The 20567-nt window shown below is 39.3% G+C and overlaps 1 protein-coding gene and 1 pseudogene across 2 annotated transcripts; both read right to left on the reverse strand.

Moving 5' to 3' along the window:
- Positions 1-562: 562 nt before the first annotated feature.
- LOC145896038 (xanthine dehydrogenase/oxidase-like) lies at positions 563-8845 on the reverse strand (annotated as a pseudogene). Its single transcript, XR_014401641.1, has 30 exons — positions 8712-8845; positions 8416-8473; positions 8184-8280; positions 8011-8119; positions 7766-7934; positions 7606-7701; positions 7430-7521; positions 7132-7369; positions 6881-7038; positions 6619-6825; positions 6298-6482; positions 5963-6137; positions 5819-5902; positions 5483-5597; positions 5250-5428; positions 5073-5195; positions 4912-5018; positions 4617-4737; positions 4110-4237; positions 3970-4057; positions 3319-3446; positions 2984-3134; positions 2772-2926; positions 2497-2662; positions 2199-2327; positions 1959-2086; positions 1646-1838; positions 1387-1575; positions 776-943; positions 563-699 (listed from the first exon to the last, which is right to left on the reverse strand). The product of XR_014401641.1 is annotated as a xanthine dehydrogenase/oxidase-like (transcript).
- Positions 8846-10167: 1322 nt separating this feature from the next.
- LOC145895340 (xanthine dehydrogenase/oxidase-like) lies at positions 10168-18216 on the reverse strand. The gene is made up of 30 exons (XM_082984130.1): positions 17999-18216; positions 17778-17835; positions 17589-17685; positions 17416-17524; positions 17165-17333; positions 17024-17101; positions 16546-16652; positions 16243-16480; positions 15961-16118; positions 15701-15907; positions 15153-15337; positions 14906-15080; positions 14751-14834; positions 14576-14690; positions 14338-14516; positions 14156-14278; positions 13992-14098; positions 13812-13932; positions 13615-13742; positions 13468-13555; positions 13263-13390; positions 12750-12900; positions 12299-12453; positions 11843-12008; positions 11655-11783; positions 11457-11584; positions 11135-11327; positions 10881-11069; positions 10647-10814; positions 10168-10459 (listed from the first exon to the last, which is right to left on the reverse strand). Exons 1-30 carry the CDS (start codon positions 18077-18079, stop codon positions 10397-10399), a joined length of 4077 nt encoding a protein of 1358 aa, XP_082840256.1. The 5' UTR covers positions 18080-18216; the 3' UTR covers positions 10168-10396.
- Between the last annotated feature and the right edge of the window lie 2351 nt (positions 18217-20567).

The raw sequence follows: 20567 nt of genomic DNA on the forward strand, positions 1-20567 counted from the left end.
GTCTTTAAATCTTGTACATACTTGCCTATTGATGCATGAAACAGTAATTGAGCTTACGACGTAATCGAGTCATTCTAACAGCATTCAACGTTCATTGTCTATGATTCAATATATTTTTAGTGGCAACTGGAAAGTCTAACAGCACAAGGCTAAAAGGCGTTACAGTTTGCATATTGTCCCAAGTTTTAGAGATGGATTCACAACAATAATCAATCCTTTTGTCAGCGCAACAGCTGAAATAAAGCCAACCTTTAGGCCTACGACGCTTTTAAAACATTAAAACAACGAACTAATACTGCTTTGCGAGGCACAATCAGTAACCCCTGGTGTATAAGTTCATACGTGTGGATTTTTCAAAACTAATATAAGGTCTTTAAAAGCTAGCCCTGTACCTTAGTTACCCGCTGCACTGATGAGAACTTAGGTCAAAACAGCGATTACGCCTGTCTACAGCTCCCAATGCTTGATTTAGTTTTTTTAGTAATTCGCATTAGCAGAAAGAAAACAACGCTTTGTGACAACATAAAATAAGTTAACAGATTTATTTCGATTATCCTACTTTGCAACATTATGGATACTCAGTCGTCAGTTTGTTTGAGTACAATTAAATTTAATATTTCTCTGTCTTCATTCGCGTCAGGCCCGAATGCTCCACGGTTTAAGAATCTTCTCTTGGTCTCCTGACGTGTGAAGTTCGTGCTGAAAAAAACGTTTTTAGGCAAAAAATACAATGTGGCTTATATCTCTTGAAATATGTAAAAATAAAAAAATATACCTGTTTCGTTAGTTCGTCACCACATGCCATTCGGATGGCTTCGGATGTTGCAGGCGAATCAAACCGAAACCATCCGGACAAACCCGAGTCGCTACGAGCGTATCCGATTGCATCTTTTATGGCAAAGAACACAGACGATGATAGAAAAAGTGGAGGTTCCCCGATTGCCTATTCGACAACAACAAAATTCTGAATGTTTCTATTATAGAAAGAGGTCCCAAAACTCCTTCTACTCTCGCACTAAGGATATGTAGGCATTATTTTCAGACTAGCGACATCAAAGCTTGTTCTGTTCGAACAACGCCATGTCCTACATTGTGAATTGTTTGTAGTCGGTCTGAAAATACCGACACCAGTCCGCAGCCTGGTGGTTAGGGACCGCTGATGAACACCACCACATACATTGTGTAGAAGAAACGAATTCCAATAAAAAATCAAATTATTAAACGCGCCGTATCAGTCTTTTATGTCTACGAGCCTGATGAAGCGGGAGGTTCTAGCGAAAGCTGGTGTGCATTTTTGAACACAAAAGTCAGTCTTTTTTAAAAGAGTGCCAAATCAAGAAGAATTAAGTTAATAAAAAACATGTATTTAACTTTGTTGTCTTTTACCTTTGATGAATAGATCGCACGATCATTTTCCGAGTTCTTTAGCAGATGGACATTAAACTGGCGGGGGTAATCCCCGAAACCAGGAATCTTGTAAAAACCGGGACCAGTGGTCAAGGGTTGTCCAGTAGGAGTATGCAAAGTTTCTTCCATTGTAAACATGCCATAACCTTGAATGAATGCTCCTTCAATCTTAAGAATAAAAACACGCGTTGATATATGTTTTTCTGTTTGTAGAATCGCAAGAATGAATCGATTTCACCTGTCCAATGTCAATAGCCGGATTCAAACTTCTACCGACATCCATAACAATGTCCGTCCTTAACATTATGTGATCACCGGTCAAGCAATCCACCTCAACTTCTGACACAGCTGCTCCGTACGAGAAATAACACGCAATGCGACCTTCCACTGTACCAGTTTTAATATTCCAATTTGAATACATTCCAGGAGTTCTGCAAGATAATTTTAATAACTTAGTACAAAGCATGTTTTGAAGTGCACAACAGCAAGTGATTGCATAGACCAAAAAATGCATTTGTCTCACGCATATCATATTGTAATTTTGCATTTACTTGTGGTATCCGGTAGCTGAGAGACAAATCCGTTCCGAATGAGCTTTCACAATCAAATCATTCCACTCCATATCAGGGAATTGCTTGCGAAGAGGTCGAAGCCGCTCCATGATCGTATCACAAGCATCCTTAAATACAACAACAGTGCTTAACGATCTTCACCACTGTATTTTGATAAGTAAATGATTGAAATGAAAATGATCCTATATTCCAAGTTGATCACCAACATGAAGCACACACTTTAACTGCCATTCCGTTAAGGTCGGTGCTGAAACTTGCTGCGGTTGCTCTGGTGTTCACAACAGTGTTTGTGCTGGTTTCGTGAATGTGAATACGGGACGTGGGAATTCCTAAACACCGCCCAGCAACCTGCATAACCACACAGTTTGTTAAAACACAGCACTAATATTGCATTTGTCTTTTGCGAATATTGAGTCGAATCAGAAGGGTTTTGTGACGTCATGAGCGATGTCACAAATATCGCATATTTTGCACAATATGACCAGCACAAAGACATTAGCTAGTTCATCAGTTGCACCTGCAACATCTTGGTGTATAGACCTTGTCCCATCTCAGTGCCGCCATGTGAGAGATGAACCGAGCCGTCGGTATAGACGTGAACCAACGCACCACCGTGACAACACTGGTATGGAAAACCAATTGCATACTTAGTTGGTATGCAGGCAATTCCGCGCTTACGCCACCTAGATGCAAAATGTAACAAATATTAATAACAATTACAAATTCGGCTTCAAATATTTATAGTTTCTGACGTCGTAATTAAATCTCGAGTTTCAAGCCATAAAGATTTACCGGTTTTCTTGGTTAAATATTTCAATATTATGCTTCCGTTCTTTCATTTTTGATTTTTCAATACATTCTTCCCAACATCTTCGTGCTTGAAATGACTCGAGTTTTTGGTTGAAATGTGTTACGTCGTTTTCTTGGTACATGTTGATATCTCTTATCTATGAAGTACCTAATGATGTTAACTGGATTATGGTAGTTCTCTCATTCAACCGAACCTTTTCTTGTGAGAAATTCAGGAAGTCGGCGATCCTGGTCATCCAGCTCTCAACCACCATCAACCCTTGCGGAGCGCCGAAACCTCGAAATGCGGTGTTCGAAGATATGTTGGTCTTACATACTTTCCCGCGTATTAAAACATTCGGTATTCTGTTAATTAGAATAGTGTTTTTTTTTATCGAATTTGGAGAATTTGTTGTTTGTTGAATTCAATACGAAAACGTCAGCAAAAATCCGTTAGGTTGGATGCAAAAACATAAAAGCTCCTAAGGTATCTACGCAGTTTCGTTGTCTGCATAACATATTTTGTTGGCTTAAGATAGAGTAGCCTTACTTGTAACAACTGTCGCTGTGCATAAAAGCCTTGTTTAGAACAGATGTGGAAAGGTCCTTAGTATTACCACCATTGCTGTAGATGTCTAATACCAATGCCACCACTTTTCCATTATTCATAAATCCCACCTGATAAAGGCAAATGGTCACGTGATGTGCTGGCCGGAAACATATGTTTGTTGCCATGGTTACAGTTGGTCAGAAAAACGAAATACACACGTTGCACTTCGATAACGAAACGTTCATAAAGGCACACGGATAGTACTTATAGATATGCTTTGGTGCGCCAAAAAACGCAATATCACTGACCAGCATATAATGAAAAAATTAGTAGGTTTTAATAAAAAATAAGCACGAAAGTCGAAAATCAGCTGATTAATAAGAAACACGCACTTTTGAATTTTCTTAGGCAATGCTTACAAAAACAAGAAATTAGCACAGCAGTATGACTACCCTGTAATATATAGCTAAACTTGCACTTAATGCTTAATTCCCTTTTCATCACAAGGTCCATTGTTATCATACTGAATAGTGCCGCGCGTTTTATTGGAACTGTGGAAATATGTGCCTTAAAATTCAGAAAATGTACATTCATAAATTTGGATATCTTGGTTGCAACAACCAAGATTAACCTAGAACGACAAAAATCCACCTGGTACTTCGCAAGAAATGGATGTCTCCCACCAGTGATAGTCATGTCTTCCTTTCTACTCAGCATACATCTCACTGCCCGACCGCACCTGTATTGGTTGTGTAAAGACATATCGTCCATAACCACATATCATATCTTACTTGTGCGCAGCCACTGCAACCGGATTGCTGATTAAATGAAATCTTGTTTCTTTTCCACCGAATCCTCCTCCCAGTCTCTTAACACGTGCTATGATCTTGTTTCTCCCAACTCCCAGAACAGAGGCGGTCTTAAGTAAGAGTATCATTTAGACCAGTGGTTCATAACCGATGGGAAATTTTCCACTATAGTGGGAAATCATAGGGTTGTAGGTGGGTAATTAGTCTGCACCAAATTATTAAAAAAAAAAAGTTTATATTCTGTATGCATTGCGCACACTTATTGGCAATTTGCCACGAAATGCCTTTGTTATAAAAGTTTAACAGATGGAGCAAAATACAATAATTAAATTAAAAGTTTAAGTACTCAAACACTAGAGGGAGAAGAGACTACCTTTAAACTGAAAGCGGTAAAGGAGGAGACAAAAGGTTAAGGACCTGACCGATTCCGACAAAGAGATTTTCGCCATTAATCGTACATGCCATATATATTGACTAATTACCACATACCACACTTTAAAGGGCGGTTGGATCCTGACACGCAGCAAACATTTCAGTTTCGCCATCTTCCCCTTTGGGAAGAGCAATGCAAGATTGTGTCTCCAAGTAAAAATGTTCCTGGCCACCTGTCCTGTTTTTTTAAACTGTATTTAAGTCATGTTTTGGGTGCAAAAAAATTGGAGTAAAGTAATTTGAACATAAAAAGGGCCTTGATGTAACAGCGTCGTTCGAAATGTCTGGCTTTCTTGTTCAAGTTATGATTGTAAAAAGCATTTTTGTGAAAACTATGGCAAAATTAGGTCACCTGACTTCCCCACTGATAACATGGTCACACGACGACAAAGCTGCTTCAGCATCACCGTATACAAGTTTCCTCGATGATTCAAAGAACGATTGATGTTCTATCGCATCCTGTATGCCAAAAATACATATTCATTATGTTAATACCAAGGCATTAGGTGTTACCTCTATCGTAACGATCACCGGGGTTTTCTTCTCGTATTCCACTTTTACCAACTGAGCAGCTCTTTGAGCATGAGCTTGAGTGTCAGCCACAACTGCTCCAATCACTTGACCAACGCAGGTTACCTAAAACAATGGCTTTAGAATGTCACAGAACAGAGAAAGTACAGCGAAAAGGACCTGTTTGGTGGCAAAAACTTCTGTTTGTGGATCAGCTACCGACAGAATATTTGAGCCTGGTATATCACGATGGTCGATATACGTTTCAAACCCACTACAGGCCATTGCTTTTGTTATGTCAACGTTTTTTATGTCGGCATGTGGCAGCGTGCTTGTGACTAAGCACAAGTAAAGTTCATCTGCAGAAAAATCTAAGTTAATATTAGAATTGTGAAAATAGTCCAAAACCTTACCACTAAATGTTGGCATATCATCTACGTAAACCGCCTCTCCCGTCGTGTGTTTGTCCCCCGATAAATGTTGGATTGGTCGCCCAACGTCATCATACACACTTTGGTTGCTAGTGACCTGTCAGGTAAAAACACATTTACAAAAAAGTCTCAGTAACTCATTAACAGGGTATTGAATACACTTGGCGTATGGTTTCCCTTCACACATTATCATTAAGTTAATGTTGCCTGTTTTCGCAATGCAGTTACGTTTTTAGTATAGTAACGTATCGTTTTGGAACTGAAATATTAAATCAAAGCAATTCGGTACAAACCCGTATGGGAAAAATCTCTACTCACATCTTGCCAGGTTCTAACGCTAAGTTCCTTGTGCAACACAGTTGAAGATTCAATTGCCGTTTTGTCTCTTGATTCAATTTCTTCCTGCCAAAAGTCAAACAAAAACTCAGAGAAATTCGAAAAAAATTTGTCACCAGTGCTTACTGTAGTTATTCCTCTTTCCACAAGACACATCTTAACGTGAAGGAAAAACTTGAAGAAAAAACTTGCTGCGAGTGTTTCTCTGTATTTTACCATTCCTCCTGGAGCATCCAAGGCAAGAGGTAGGTCTTCTCTTAACCATGTTGTCACATCTTGCAAAAGTTGGTCATCCCAGTTCCTAGATAATAAAATCTTCACACATAGCCTACGTTTGTTCATGCGCAGTATCTTTATCAAATGAACAATACCAACTTCAATAGAAAATGTTTAATTTAAAGAAGGAATACTAATAAGCAATATAAATTATATAGTATTATTATCAAACAAGCAATACCAACCTTCCGATCATGTTCTGCATTGTTGTCTTCGGCATAACTGACGTTGCCGCCATTCCACCAAAAGCTGCCACAAATTTCTTCACTTTGTTCGTTCCCGGATGAAAGACGACGCGCATGGCTGCGTTCACGATAGCAATGTCGTCTTCTCTGCGTTTTGATTGTTTGTATGCTTTCATGTATTCGTCCTAAAAACAGTTTAAACTAGTGTAACATTTTCTATAACCATCAAGAAAGTGTTTAAAACGAGCAGCTGAACAAAGATAAAGCTTAAGACAGATTTTTGTTTTTTAACCAAATACATTTTACCGTAAGTAACATTACCTTTCCATTAAACGGAAGATAAACAGACAGTAGAACTTCATCCTTCTCCGCACACGTCGTCCTGTACTTAGGGAAAAAGTTTTGATCGATTAAAACTTGTCGATCACCACGAGAATGTGATCTAAAAGTTGCAAGACTTTCGTTTGCCATCAGGATTGGATTGAGATCAGAGATTGGACTGGCAGTCATGATGTTGCCTCCAATTGCCTGTTGACAATTTACATTAGGTTTCCTTCAATTGCAGTAGTTTCATTTGACTTACTGCAACGTTTCTTATTTGATCTCCAGCAAACCAGTGAATCATTTCAACCATAGATTCAAGACATTGAGTTTGGTATTTTGCGGAAGTTCCAGATGTAATCATGGTTTTGAATTCTTCTTTGATTTGACTCATTGTACACGAAGACCCAATCGTAACACCTAAATTATATGACGTCGATAAGAAAATTTTTGCCATTTCGCATTGTAAGTAAAATGAAATGCATCCATTTTAAATCACAATGTAGTGTTTACCTTTTTCATCCACCTCAATTTGCCTCAACTCCTTTATTTCTAACGGCGTAACAACGCGTTTCAAAACCCGCCCTTTTATGGCCGCGTCTACACCAATTTCAGTGTTTCCATTAACAAGCTGAGCCTCCGGGTAAATCCCCTTCATCTCGATCAGCTGATCAAGTGACGTCGGACGAAACCACGTGGTCCGCTCACCGATGAACTTTAGAGGTTTGGGACTTTGGTGTTTTGATTTGATCTGCAAAGAGCAATTGTTGTTCGAAATTTTTGCTAAAAAGATGTCGATTGATATGGTTACCAGAAGTTCAGGGGGAAAGACGATATCTTGTGTTGGATCGTATTTTGAGAAACAAACAGATTGATCGGTATCGGTTTCACCATTTTGGAAGCCTGTCGTAAAATACGCGGGTTTTTCTATTCAGTATGCAAATAATGCCTAAATATGCTATATATGGTTTTGGTCGCCGAACCTACAGCATTTTACAAACATACCGTTGCTAATTTGTTTGTTTTGACAGCAGTTTGCTCCCATAGGACAACCTTCATCTTCGTTCACGAATGTGTTAAAAGCTAAAAAATGGTAGATTAATATTTTAGCAAACACTAACAACAAATTTTTGTACGGTGGTATTACCGCTTAGAATAGGTCTGTATCCTGTACAACGACACAGGTTTCCCTGCAAACATTCCTCTATGTCTTCGGCGTTCGGTACCGCTTTGTTTCGTAATAATGCGTACATTGACATCACAATGCCAGGCGTGCAGAAACCGCATTGAGAACCGTGAAATTTTGCGAGACGTTCCTAAAAGCACACCATATAACGAAACAGTTATGTGTAAACTTTACGTCATGGTTAACAAGTAATCTTCATCTAATACCTGCACTGCGTGTAACTTGGTTTTAGTGCTTCCAATTCCTTCCACAGTAGTAACAGCACATCCGTGAACAGAAACCACTGGAGCCAAACATGCGTTTGCAGAGAAATGACTGAAAGGAAACAAAGTGAACGTTCAAATTACAAACCAATCAACCATTTATTTTGTTTACTCACATAATCTTGTTATAGAGTGGATCCCATTTAGAGATCATGACAGTACAAGCTCCACAACCTCCCTCCCCACATCCCAACTTGGACCCGGTTAAATGCACTGCGTGGAAAATACAAAAATTTATATTAATTTTACGTTCTCTATAAACCACACAAATCAATCAAACCAATTAAGACCACCCATTCAAACAAAAACCTGATTTAAACAATTTGGGTTTAAGAATACTTCTCTTACACTTCCTCCGCAGGTATGTTAGCAACGTGACTTCAGGATCAGCTTCTGGTTCCGTAATCTGTGATTAGAAGTTTATTCACTTTAGGATAATGTCGGTTTTAATTTCTGGATATAACTAGATCTAAATGCACAGTCAGTCAACGTTTAGCACTCACGATGAACTTAGCGTTGTGTTTGAAACGTTTAGCTCAACCATGTTTACCAGCAGGCTTGTAGTTTTGGATTTCATCTGTGTGATTGGCCCATATTGTATTTAAAATCTAAAGCTTAAGTGAGGAAGCTAAGCCCATCATTACCTTTTTTCCATTCACGTAAAATTCGAGCACGTTGCACGGCCCACCAGACCAATCACTACTTTGCTCCAGTTCTTTAGCCATGATGAAACTAACAACTTCCTTCACAACAATTTCCTTCCTACAAGAGTCATTACTTCTAGGCTAAAGTCGGTTTATAATAACTGCCATATTACAACTCGGTACAAAAAAGTCGAGTCTTTCCGCACCGTTAAACACACATACACAGGACGACGACTGCACAACGATGCAAAATTTGTCGGTTACTCTGCTCCAGTATAGGCCCAACCAGACCGATCATTACTTTGCTCCAGTTCTTTAGCCATGATGAAACTAACAACTTCCTTCACAACAATTTCCTTCCTAGAAGAGTCATTACTTCTAAGCTATAGTCGGTCTATTATAAGTGCCATAATCACAGCTCAGTACAAAAAAGTCGAGTCTTGCTGCACTTCGACACAAATACACGCAACAGCGAATCCACAGCAGAAATTGTCGATTCGGTGAACAAACCACAACACAGACTTGCGATGGTGTCTTACGCCTATCTGTCGTATATGTAAATATTGCGGCTTCACGCAAGCCCACGAACCACACATAACGATAAGCTATTGCAAGTTTCCTGTGGTATAACTGACGTCACGAGCGTAAACAAAGCCTGTGTGGCAAAGTTACCATGTGTTCTTGTGGTCTCTGTGCTTTTCGAACAAACGACCTGGAAATGGAAGGCAATTAAAGTCCTGTTTAGCGCAGATATCCAGTTACATTCCAAGTGCACTCATCCGTCACACACGACCACACGCTACTACGTGAACTGGATACCGGTTGCGGCCGGAGGCAATTTGATACATTTCGCCACAATTCCTCGAAAGTTACCACAGCGGTTTGATTCAAAACCGTGCCATGCGCTGTGGAACTATTAGACTTATTCATTTATGCATGCACTTTCAAACTAAATCCTATTGAGCTTCTGCTTTTTACAGATGACATTAGTTGTCATTTTAGCTGATAATGTATAAATGTACACGCAAAAGCTTTATGCAGTAACAATTCCAAACCGGATCTAAAAAATAAATGAGATCAGACGATAAATGATAGTAATATGATAGGCATAACGTTTTTGTATTATATCAAAAAGTCAATATGTGTGCTACCAATTTAGGCATGTGTGCATTGTGTCTGCGGCGGTTCGTGTAGTGCCGATATGAGTTCAGGTATTGACATAATCGCGGTAAGTGTGTTAGTCTTTAGCCAACACAGACTGTCTTTTTAAACAATGAAAACTCCTAACGCCAGTGGTACGACGTTTTGTTGGAACGCGATGAAGAAGCCGCGTCCTGATTGGCCGTTTGGATGTGCAACGCCCCTTTTTGATTTGCAGCATTTTGCAATGCGGTTTGTGTTCAGCAGACATAGCTTAACTCGATATAGGCCACGTAAATACAAAGTGTGTACTTACAGAGGTTTATTATGCAATGCAAGCGCAAAGTACACAAAACCAACACCAAGAGCACGTCTAGCACATAAAAGTAAGTTCTGAGGTTTTGCTTGAGGTGTATACATGGTTGTAAGACGTATTAAATTGTACCGCGACAACAAGTTACAACAGTCGCATTTCAGGTTTACACGCATTCATTGCTGGAATATGTGACAGTTTTGGAAACATAACAGACCCATTGATTGAAATGTTATACTCGAATACTCCACGGTACAAGATGCTTTTCATCTTCCACTTTAGTGTGTTGTTCGTGCTGCATCGTAAGAAAACATCATGAATCGAAAATGCCAAATTAACATACCATTTTATGTTACACCTCTGTCTTGGTCTGACTTTTGTTAAAGTCACCATCACAGACCAATTCAAAATTTCGTATGATTTTGTGCAAACTATTACACAGAAAAGATCATAACAAAACATTGCATTACCAAAACCCAAACCTGTTTTGTGAAAACATCTCCGCACGACATTCGGATTGCTTCGGACGTCGCTGGCGAATCAAGCCGAAACCATCCGAATAAACCCGACTCTTTCCGAGCATATCCGATCGCATCCTTTATTGCAAAAAACACGGAAGAAGAGAGAAAGAGTGGTGGTTCCCCTATTGCCTTTAGAACAGTAACATTAACATATCTGTATACAAGTTTATTTTTCCAAATTGTTAATCTTCTTGCCTTTGACGAATATATGGCTCGATCATTTTCTGAATTCTTCATCATTTGTACGTTAAATTCTCGTGGACAATCTCCAAAACTGGGAATTTTATATGCTCCTGGTCCCGTTGTAAGGACTTGTCCATTTGGCGCGTTCAAGGGCTCTTCCATTGTAAATAATCCGTATCCTTGAATAAATGCCCCTTCGATCTACAAACAAAATATGTTAAGGATGCTAATAAATAAAAAAATACTCCCAGAAAATTTGAATTTACCTGTCCAATGTCAATAGCCGGATTCAAACTTCTACCGACGTCCATAACAATGTCCGTCCTCAACACCACGTGATCACCAGTCAAGCAATCCACCTCAACTTCTGACACAGCTGCTCCGTACGAGAAATAACACGCAACGCGACCTTCGGCAATCCCAGTTTGAAAATTATGACTTGAATACATTCCAGGTGTTCTGTAAAATTAGTACAATTGTTGTCGAATTTCAGTTTTCTGGTTGTAGTGAGATGAAGGGATATTCGGCGTCAGACCATTTCACCACAATAGACCAGCGAGGAACAAGAACCGAAACGTATTCATTTACTTGTGGTATCCGGTAGCTGAGAGACAAATCCGTTCCGAATGAGCTTTCACGATCAAATCATTCCACTCCATATCTGGGAATTGCTTGCGAAGAGGTCGAAGCCTCTCCATAATCGTATCACAAGCATCCTTAAGAGTGAAACACCAACATTTTTCACAAAATTAATTGTGTGATTTCGGTTAGACATATATAAGATACCTTTACAGCCATTCCGTTAAGATCTGTGCTAAAACTGGCAGCAGTGGGTCTCGTGTTGACAACGGTGCTAGTGTTGGTCTCAGAAATGTAAATTCGTGAGATGGGTATACCCAAGCAACGTGAAGCGATCTACAAAGAAAACTGGCCTTAATTTCTTCTCCTTTTTTTTGAAACCAAGAAATGTTTACCTGCAACATCTTGGTGTTTAGACCTTGTCCCATCTCAGTGCCGCCATGTGAGAGATGAACCGAGCCGTCGGTATAGATGTGAACCAACGCACCACCGTGACACCATTCGTATGGAAAACCAATCGCAAATTTAGTTGGTATGCATGAAATACCTCGCTTGCGCCACCTAGCAGCCAACAAAACAAAACATTATTCGGACGTCCGCCTTTAGAAATGGTTAAAATACCTAATTGATTCCAAATAACTATCTTACAAGTGCTCAAAGCCGACTAATTTGCTGTAGCAAGGTGATTTTAAAGTGGCATAGGGGTTAAATAACTGGAAGAAACCTAAAAGCAAATGCATTCTAGATATCTATGCAAGGCCAATTAAAGCAGAAAACACTCTGCCCAGTCATTAGAAAACTTTTACATGATGAAAATTTGTATATTTTCACCAAATTAAAGTTTTACAAACCGATTATTTTGATTATATTTTTCAATGCATATTTTCCGTTCCTGCATGTTTGAATTTTCAATACATTCCTCCCAACACCTTCTTGCTTGAAACGACTCAAGTTTTTGATTGAAATGCGTCACGTCATTTTCTTGATACATGTTGATGTCCCTCATCTGAATGAATCGAAACAAATTTAACATCCAAGTATTTCTAGAATATGAAATACTAAAGGTCGGCTTTATAACCAGCGTCCGGAAATAAACATGCAGAAGTTTATCCAAAGACAAAATATACACTAAAAACGCCGGTGAAATAGCTTTCCTGATAAATAAAGTATTTATTTCCCGTTTCGTAACAAGCTAACTATATCGTGGAAACATGCGGGACAAATTATGATCTATAGACATGGGTCGTATTTACAAACAAGACGCAGACTAGTCAAATCCATGATGCGCAGAAAAATTTCCACCTTTTCATGTGGCATGTTTAGAAAGTCAGCTACTCTTGTCAGCCAATTTTCAGCAAACCACATTGCTTGTGGTGCTCCAAATCCTCTGAAGGCATTGTTGGACGGCAGGTTCGTCTTGCACACTTTGGCATGTATCAAAACATTTGGGATCCTAAGATTGAACCATCATTAATTATTTCACATGAAGGTTTATGCGATCGTAATCTCCTCAAAAAGCGAAGCTACGCACGTGGAACGTAAAAAGGCATGGATACCGATAAAACCAAAGGGGTTATCTAGTTAGGCACCCATGTGAAGGTAATTTCTTCACGGAGATTGACCGTCTGCCTTATAGGATCGCAGCCCACTGGGAAGTCAAGCCGCATATGACGTTAACTACTGATGATGGCTACCCATTGGGTAAATATAAATCAATAAAACCAGCGAAGCTGTAGGGACACTTGAAAAGTTTGTTGCGAAAACTGGCAGAATGTACCCATTCTGCGTAATTCCATTTCGAATGAATATACATACTTATAGCAATTGTCGCTGTGCATGACAGCTTTACACAGGAGAGGTCCGGATAAATCAAAAGAGTTTCCACCATTGCTGTAAATGTCAAGAATCAAAGCAACAACTTTCCCGTTCTTCATAAAACCAACCTTTCGTAATAATTAGTTTGAAGTCGTTAGTTTATGCATAGCGCTGTTTGAATCTTGTACAGGAACTCCAACTTTACCTTGTACTTGGCAAAAAATGGATGGCGTCCGCCCGTGATTGACATGTCTTCTTTCCTGGATAACATGCACCTAACCGGCCGACCCAACCTAAAATGCTATAATTGTTTGTTTTTCTGTTTTATTTAGATCAACGTTATGAGTAATACTTGTGGGCGGCCACCGCAAGAGGATTGCTAATCAAATGAAATCTCGTTTCTTTCCCTCCAAAGGCCCCCCCGACCCGTTTTACCCGTGCCAATATTTTATTGTTTTCGACGCCAAGAACGGACGCTGTCTGAAAACGAACGGATATAATTTTTGTGGTTGCCAACATATATCAAAACTACACACGACGGTCGTATACCAAGCTCTGAAGCCGTGTTGGATCTTGGCAGGAACAAAACATCTCCATCTCCCCGTCTTCGCCCTTGGGAAGAGCGATGCAACTTTGAGTTTCGAGATAAAAATGCTCCTGACCGCCGGTTCTAAAAAGTTAGCGGAGGTCGGCATTGATTGCACAGAACAATTGACACAAAATACAAACTTTAACTCTCCCTCAATCACGTGATCGCAGGTGGACATCGCGTCGTTCGCGTTACCGTGTACGAGTTTCACGGGAAAATCAAAAAACGATTGTACCCTGATGGCATCCTGTGCATTACGTAAATGCAATATTCATGGAACAGATTTGGTGAAACAGCTATGTACCTGAATAGTAAAAATGGCCGGAAAAATATCTTCGTATTCAACTCGTATCATCTGAGCAGCTCTTTGTGCGTGAGCTTGACTGTCAGCCACGACCGCCCCAATCACTTGTCCGATGCATGTTACCTTCACCGTCAGAACAAAATGACATATGATTTACAATCACAACATGCAGCAATCGATACCTTTTCGGTTGCGAATACTTCAAACTCTGGTGCTAGCAGTTGTATCATATTCGACCCTGGGACATCGTTGTGATCGACGTAGGTTACAAAACCAGTGCAATTCATCGCATCTTTAACGTCAATGCGTTTTATGTATGCATGAGAGCGCGTACTTGTTACCAAGCATAAGTAGAGCTCATCTGTACAAATAATACACTGATAATTTATAATACTTCCAGTAGTTTTAAGTAAATGTTACCACTAAATGTTGGCATATCGTCGACATAAACTGCTTCTCCCGTCGTATGTTTATTACCAGACGAATGTTGAATAGGTCGCCCAACTTTGTCGTCAAATGCCTGGCTTGCTGTTATCTTTTAATAAAAAATCTGGAAGTTATAAACCAATGGTTCGCGTATGTATTTTTAATTTACGTCTTGCCAAACTCGTGTGCTGGGTTGGATAGTTGTTGCTCCAGGATATTCATATGCTGTTTTCTCCCGCAGTCCAATGCTGTTCTAAAGCACACGCCCACCATATGACCTTAACATGTTAGTTCGAAATTACGTAGTGGTGCTGTAGGAATTACCTGCAATATTTCTTTATCTACCAGACCACTTTTTACATGAAGAAAGAACTTGAAAAAGAAACTGGCCACCAGTGTTTCACGGTATTTCGCCATTCCTCCAGGAGCGTCTAAACTAAGTGGAAGATCTTTTCTCAGCCACGTTATCACATCTGGCAACAACTCATCATCCCACACTCTGCCAAAACGATGTAAAATAGTTTAGTGAAATAACACAACAAACTAGATGGTCGACCAATTCGACACAAACCTTCCGATCATGTTTTTCATTGTTGTTTTCGGCATAACTGACGTTGCCGCCATTCCACCAAAAGCTGCCACAAATTTCTTCACCTTGTTCGTTTCCGGCTGAAAGACGACACGCATGGCTGCGTTCACGATAGCAATGTCGTCTTCTTTGCGTTTTGATTGTTTGTATGCTTTCATATACTCGTCCTGACAAGCAAAAATTGCGGTTTAAAATAGCGAAAGTTTATAGGCAGGGTTTTCACACCAAACTTTTTGGTGAACAGTGTTTTAAAAAAATACAAATGCGCATTTTTCCCAAAAATCTGCTTATTTCGGACTTTCTCGCTGAAATTTCGTATCTGAACTTGTATTTTTTGAACGGATTATTATTGATGTTGCATATTTGAACGGACCAGCCGGTCTCAAAGAATAAATTTGAAATTAACGATGTTTCCCTTTAGAAAATCGTTACGTTCACGAAAATGAATCCAATTTTGGCACCAAAATTCAGTGTTTTATTTTTTTTTGTTGTGAACAATGGTTGACCCGTATATAGGTAATCAATGATACCTTCCCGTTAAAAGGAACTCGAACAGAAAGTAGAACTTCATCCTTCGCAGCACACGTTGTCCTGTACTTGGGGAAAAAGTTTTGATCGATTAAAACTTGTCGATCACCACGAGAATGTGATCTAAAAGTTGCAAGACTTTCGTTTGTCATCAGGATTGGATTGAGATCAGAGATTGGACTAGCAGTCATGATGTTGCCTCCAATTGCCTGTGGCGATTTTAAATTACATTCCATTCATAGTAATGCTTTCATTCACTTACGGCAACGTTTCTTATCTGATCGCCTGCAAACCAGTGAATCATTTCTACTACAGATTCAAGACATTGGACTTGCTGTTTAGCGCAGTTTCCAGAAGTGATGATAGTTTTCAGTTCTTCACGAATTTGACTTATCGTACAAGATGATCCGATAGTCACTCCTGTCCAAAATATCATGGTCTAAATTTAGTTTGTGAGCAATACATTCAATAACCTGAGACCATTTATTTGGAAAAATTTATTTACAGATAGTGCTATTTACTCATCTTGCTTTGTTTTACAAACCTGCTTTGTTTACTTTGATCTGTCGCAACTCTTGAACGTCCAGTGGTGTCACAATACACTTATAAACGTGGCCCTTTAAAGCTGCGTCTACACCTATTTCTGTGTTTCCATTCACCAACTGTGCTTCGGGGAAAGTTCCCTTTAACTCGATCAGCTGATCAAGTGACGTGGGACGAAACCACGTGACTCGTTCACCCACGAATTTGAGACACTTTTGTTCCTGGTTTTTAGACTTGATCTGTGAAAGTATTGTGAGAGGTTATTGGTTATATGTCAGTGTGTGGAAATCAAAGTGGCATTTACTAGTAGTTCTGGAGGAAATAAAATTTCCTGTGATGGATCGTATTTAGTGAAGCACACTGACTGTTCAAGATGGGTGTCCCCGTTTTCAAGCAACGATATTTGAGACCCTGCGAAAGTATTTGTTTTATTCGTATTCGTCCATCTTTGAAATAACTTCTCAATAACTTCTAATGCGCCGTGTCTGTCTCTGGTGTATGCATGGTTTTGGGCAGACTGACTGTCAAACAAGTTTATTCGCAATAGCTTTTCCAAGCTTAATCTCGCTTTATCAGTTGCTGCAAAATCTTGCAATCGTGCAAATACAGTTGTGTAACAGGCAGTATTTTCAAAACCGTGCACCAGCAAGTACTATCTTTAAAATAGACATTTATCATGTCGCTCCTTTCGCGATAATATAATATAATGTTAATATCATTACTAGCACATGCAACAGCGTTGTATTTATGCCTTTCTATATTGCTTATTTCACTTTACCCACCGTTTTCAATACGCTTGTTTTTACAGCAGTCTGCTCCCATACAGCATCCTTTCGTTGGATCGGTGAAAGTTTGAAAAGCTGAAACACAATTGCGGTTAAAGTGAATCAATTTTTTATATACTCTATGGTATAGTGGCCAACCGCTTAGTATAGGTCTGTATCCTGTACAACGACACAGGTTTCCCTGCAAACAAGCCTCGATGTCTTCCTCGTTCGGTACCGCTTTGTTTCGTAATAATGCATACATTGACATCACAATACCAGGCGTGCAGAAACCGCATTGGGATCCATGAAATTTTGCGAGGCGTTCCTAAATTGCACCATACATCAAAACAGTTACGAAAAATCTTTAGGAATAAAGTTCAGATTTATTAGTGTCGTTTATCTAATACCTGCACTGCGTGTAACTTGGTTTTTGTGCTTCCAATTCCTTCCACAGTAGTAACAGCACAACCGTGAACAGAAACCACTGGAGCCAAACATGCGTTTGCTGAAAAGTGACTGAAAGGAAACAAAGTTAACGTTCAAATTACAAACCAATCGAACATTTGTTTTGTTTACTCACATAATCTTGTTATAGAGTGGATCCCATTTAGAGATCATGACAGTACAAGCTCCACAACCTCCCTCCCCACATCCCAACTTCGACCCGGTTAAATGCACTTTAAAATACGTTTTAATACTTAATCATATTACTTACGCTGCTTATTATAAACTATAAAGTATCATGTAGTTGCAAACATATCCCTCTTACACTTTTTGCGCAGGTACGTAAGTAACGTGACTTCAGGATCAGCTTCTGGTTCCGTAATCTGTAATTGGAAGAAAGGCAATAAAACTTTAGAACTATTCCATGTAAAATGTTTCAGTTTCCATTTGCGAACGTACACCAGACTGCTGACACCAAATTATGATATTAACCAAAAACAATCTATTATAACATAAGTATAAATTAATGGTCAAAGAAAGCATTACCTTTTTCCCATTCACGTAAAATTCGAGCAGGTCGCACGGTCCAGCAGAACGGTCATTACTTTGCCCCAGTTCTTTTGCCATGACGATTTCACAATTTCCTTCACTAAAATTTCCTTCTCATAAGACTAGAATCATCACTTTCTAATCTGACACTTGATTGGGGTATATTCGAGCCTTATTACTTCGACAAAAGTCAACAGAGAAACAGGTACCTAACTCCTTAACCCTGCAAAAATTATAAATTTTGTTATGAACATAATTACAGCTCACGACTTTGCTGTGGTGTCTCTCGCCCTGCTGAACTATAAGTGCACACTGCCGAAAAACGTTTTGATGAAAGAACACGACCACAACAAGTCCATGTTGTGGGTGTAAACACAGTCACATACCAAAGTTTTGTAATGCTCTGATGGCCATCTCAAATAACGCACGGTCTCGTAAGTCAGTGAAAACTCATCAAGCGCATCGATACAGTTCCGTTTCTGCTACACTTTGCAAAAACCAGTGAGTTGAAACACTTGTAGATGTTGGAACTGCAGTGTCACGTTGCTAACATTTCTCATGTGTTGCAATTGAGGAAGTTGGTGACATTATCGACAGTTGTTTGAAACCGGTTTGCATGTAAATCAATATTGGCAATTAATTTGTCCGTAAAGATTTTGCCTTTGATACTCTGAAGTGTTTTAACTAGGCCCAGCATTTTCACACGAAAGATGTTGTAATTAAACCTTAGCACACTATACACAACAGCAATATACAGGCGCTGGGAAAGATACGACAAAAAGCAAACGATAACATAATAAAAATACAGCTTCCATTTCTTGGTAGCAAACAAGGTTTATGTTTGTTCTCTTGTGAAGATGCAAAAAATAAGCGGGTCACATCAAGCAGAAATCCACATTATGTTCACGCATTGAACATGATATCTCTGTTATTTCGACATTAACTCGTGAATGATAACGTATTTTTAACCAACCATCATTCGTCCACAGTGCAGTGTCCGTATAAACTACATGACGTAAGTCATCGAAAGATCGAAAAGATGTTTTCAGGCCACAATGACTTTGGTGAAAGTTTAGCCGGAAGCGTAATGTTGTCGACCAAGAATGTGTCAGACTGAACGAACTGTACAAAGCAAGTTCGTGCTATCGCCTACATTTTTCTTGTCTGCATGTCTGCAAAAGTCTTGTCAGCACATTTCTTGTCTGCAAAAGTCTGCACATCAAATGCCGCCTCACTAAAAACACACCTGAGCGCTGCGCTGTCCTACTACAATAGTGCTATGTCAACACAATTCCACCGCTTTATCTGCGAAGCAAACAAACCGGCATCCTGACTCAGTACTCACACAAGCGAATGATGGTTAAGTAGGAAAACATGTGACAAACCAAGTGCCCTAAACCTTTCCGGATTGACTTGGTATGCCATTGTATACTAGATTGCCAAAAACTAGCTATAGCAAGTATACTTGTGCACACACAATCATTGCAATGATTTTATTCGATATTTTGTTTCAGTTTACAACAGAAACCAAACTATTATTTTTAGATCCTATTTACACATAAAGTGGCGGATTCAACTTGGTTGCTTTGTCAGTGAACATAATGATGGAAATTCTAAGGCACCAAGTAAATGGTGTCTGCGCAGTGGGATGATCCTGCCTAGCTTTACACTTCTGTGTAAACTATAATATGTAATAACCACAATAACCTAGGATAATCCCGTTCAGTTTGACAGACATATTTATAGGGAATTATGATAAGGTACGAATTATACGAAGTCTAAATCAGCATTCCTCAACCTGGAAAGTCGCATTGGTTATCGTTAAACCCTTATGCAAATAATCATTTTGTCATAAAACTAAATAGTTTAAATGGTTTTGCTGCGATCAGTTTGTAGTTAAGTCGTAGCAAAAACAGTGTCCATGCAAAACGGTGGCAATTTGCCTTAAAGTGTATATGACAAGGACACAACAACTTTGCATTAAAATTAAGGTATGCAGTAGTTATCCAAAATAGTCATTTAGCTCCTTCTCGCAGATGTAATTTAAAATAGTCCTCTAGCTACACCGCACAGATGATATTAAAAATAGTCCTATAGCCCCCTCTGGCGGATGTAATTAAAACAGTCTTTTATCTCCATCACATGAATGTTAATAAAACAGTCCTCTAGCTCCACCAGACAGATGTAATTTCAAACAGTTTTCCAGCTACACCGCACAGATGATATTAAAAGTAGTCCTCTAGTTCTACCAGACGGATGTAATTTAAAACAGTCTTCCAGCTCCATCACGTGGATGTTATTAAAAATAGTCCTCTAGCTCCACCAGACGGATATAATTTGAAACAATTTTCTAGCTACACCGCACAGATGATATTAAAAATAGTCCTCTACCTCCCTCTGGCGGATGTAATAAAAATAGTCATCTAGCTCCACCACATGAATGTTAATAAAACAGTCCTCTAGCTCCACCAGACGGATGTAATTTAAAACAGTTGTCTAGCTCCACCGCACAGATGATATTAAAAATAGTGCTCTAGCTCCACCAGACCGATGTAATTTAAAACAG

The sequence above is a fragment of the Ascidia mentula genome, chromosome 3 (genome assembly GCF_947561715.1).
Source record: "Ascidia mentula chromosome 3, kaAscMent1.1, whole genome shotgun sequence".
Lineage (NCBI taxonomy): Eukaryota > Metazoa > Chordata > Ascidiacea > Phlebobranchia > Ascidiidae > Ascidia > Ascidia mentula.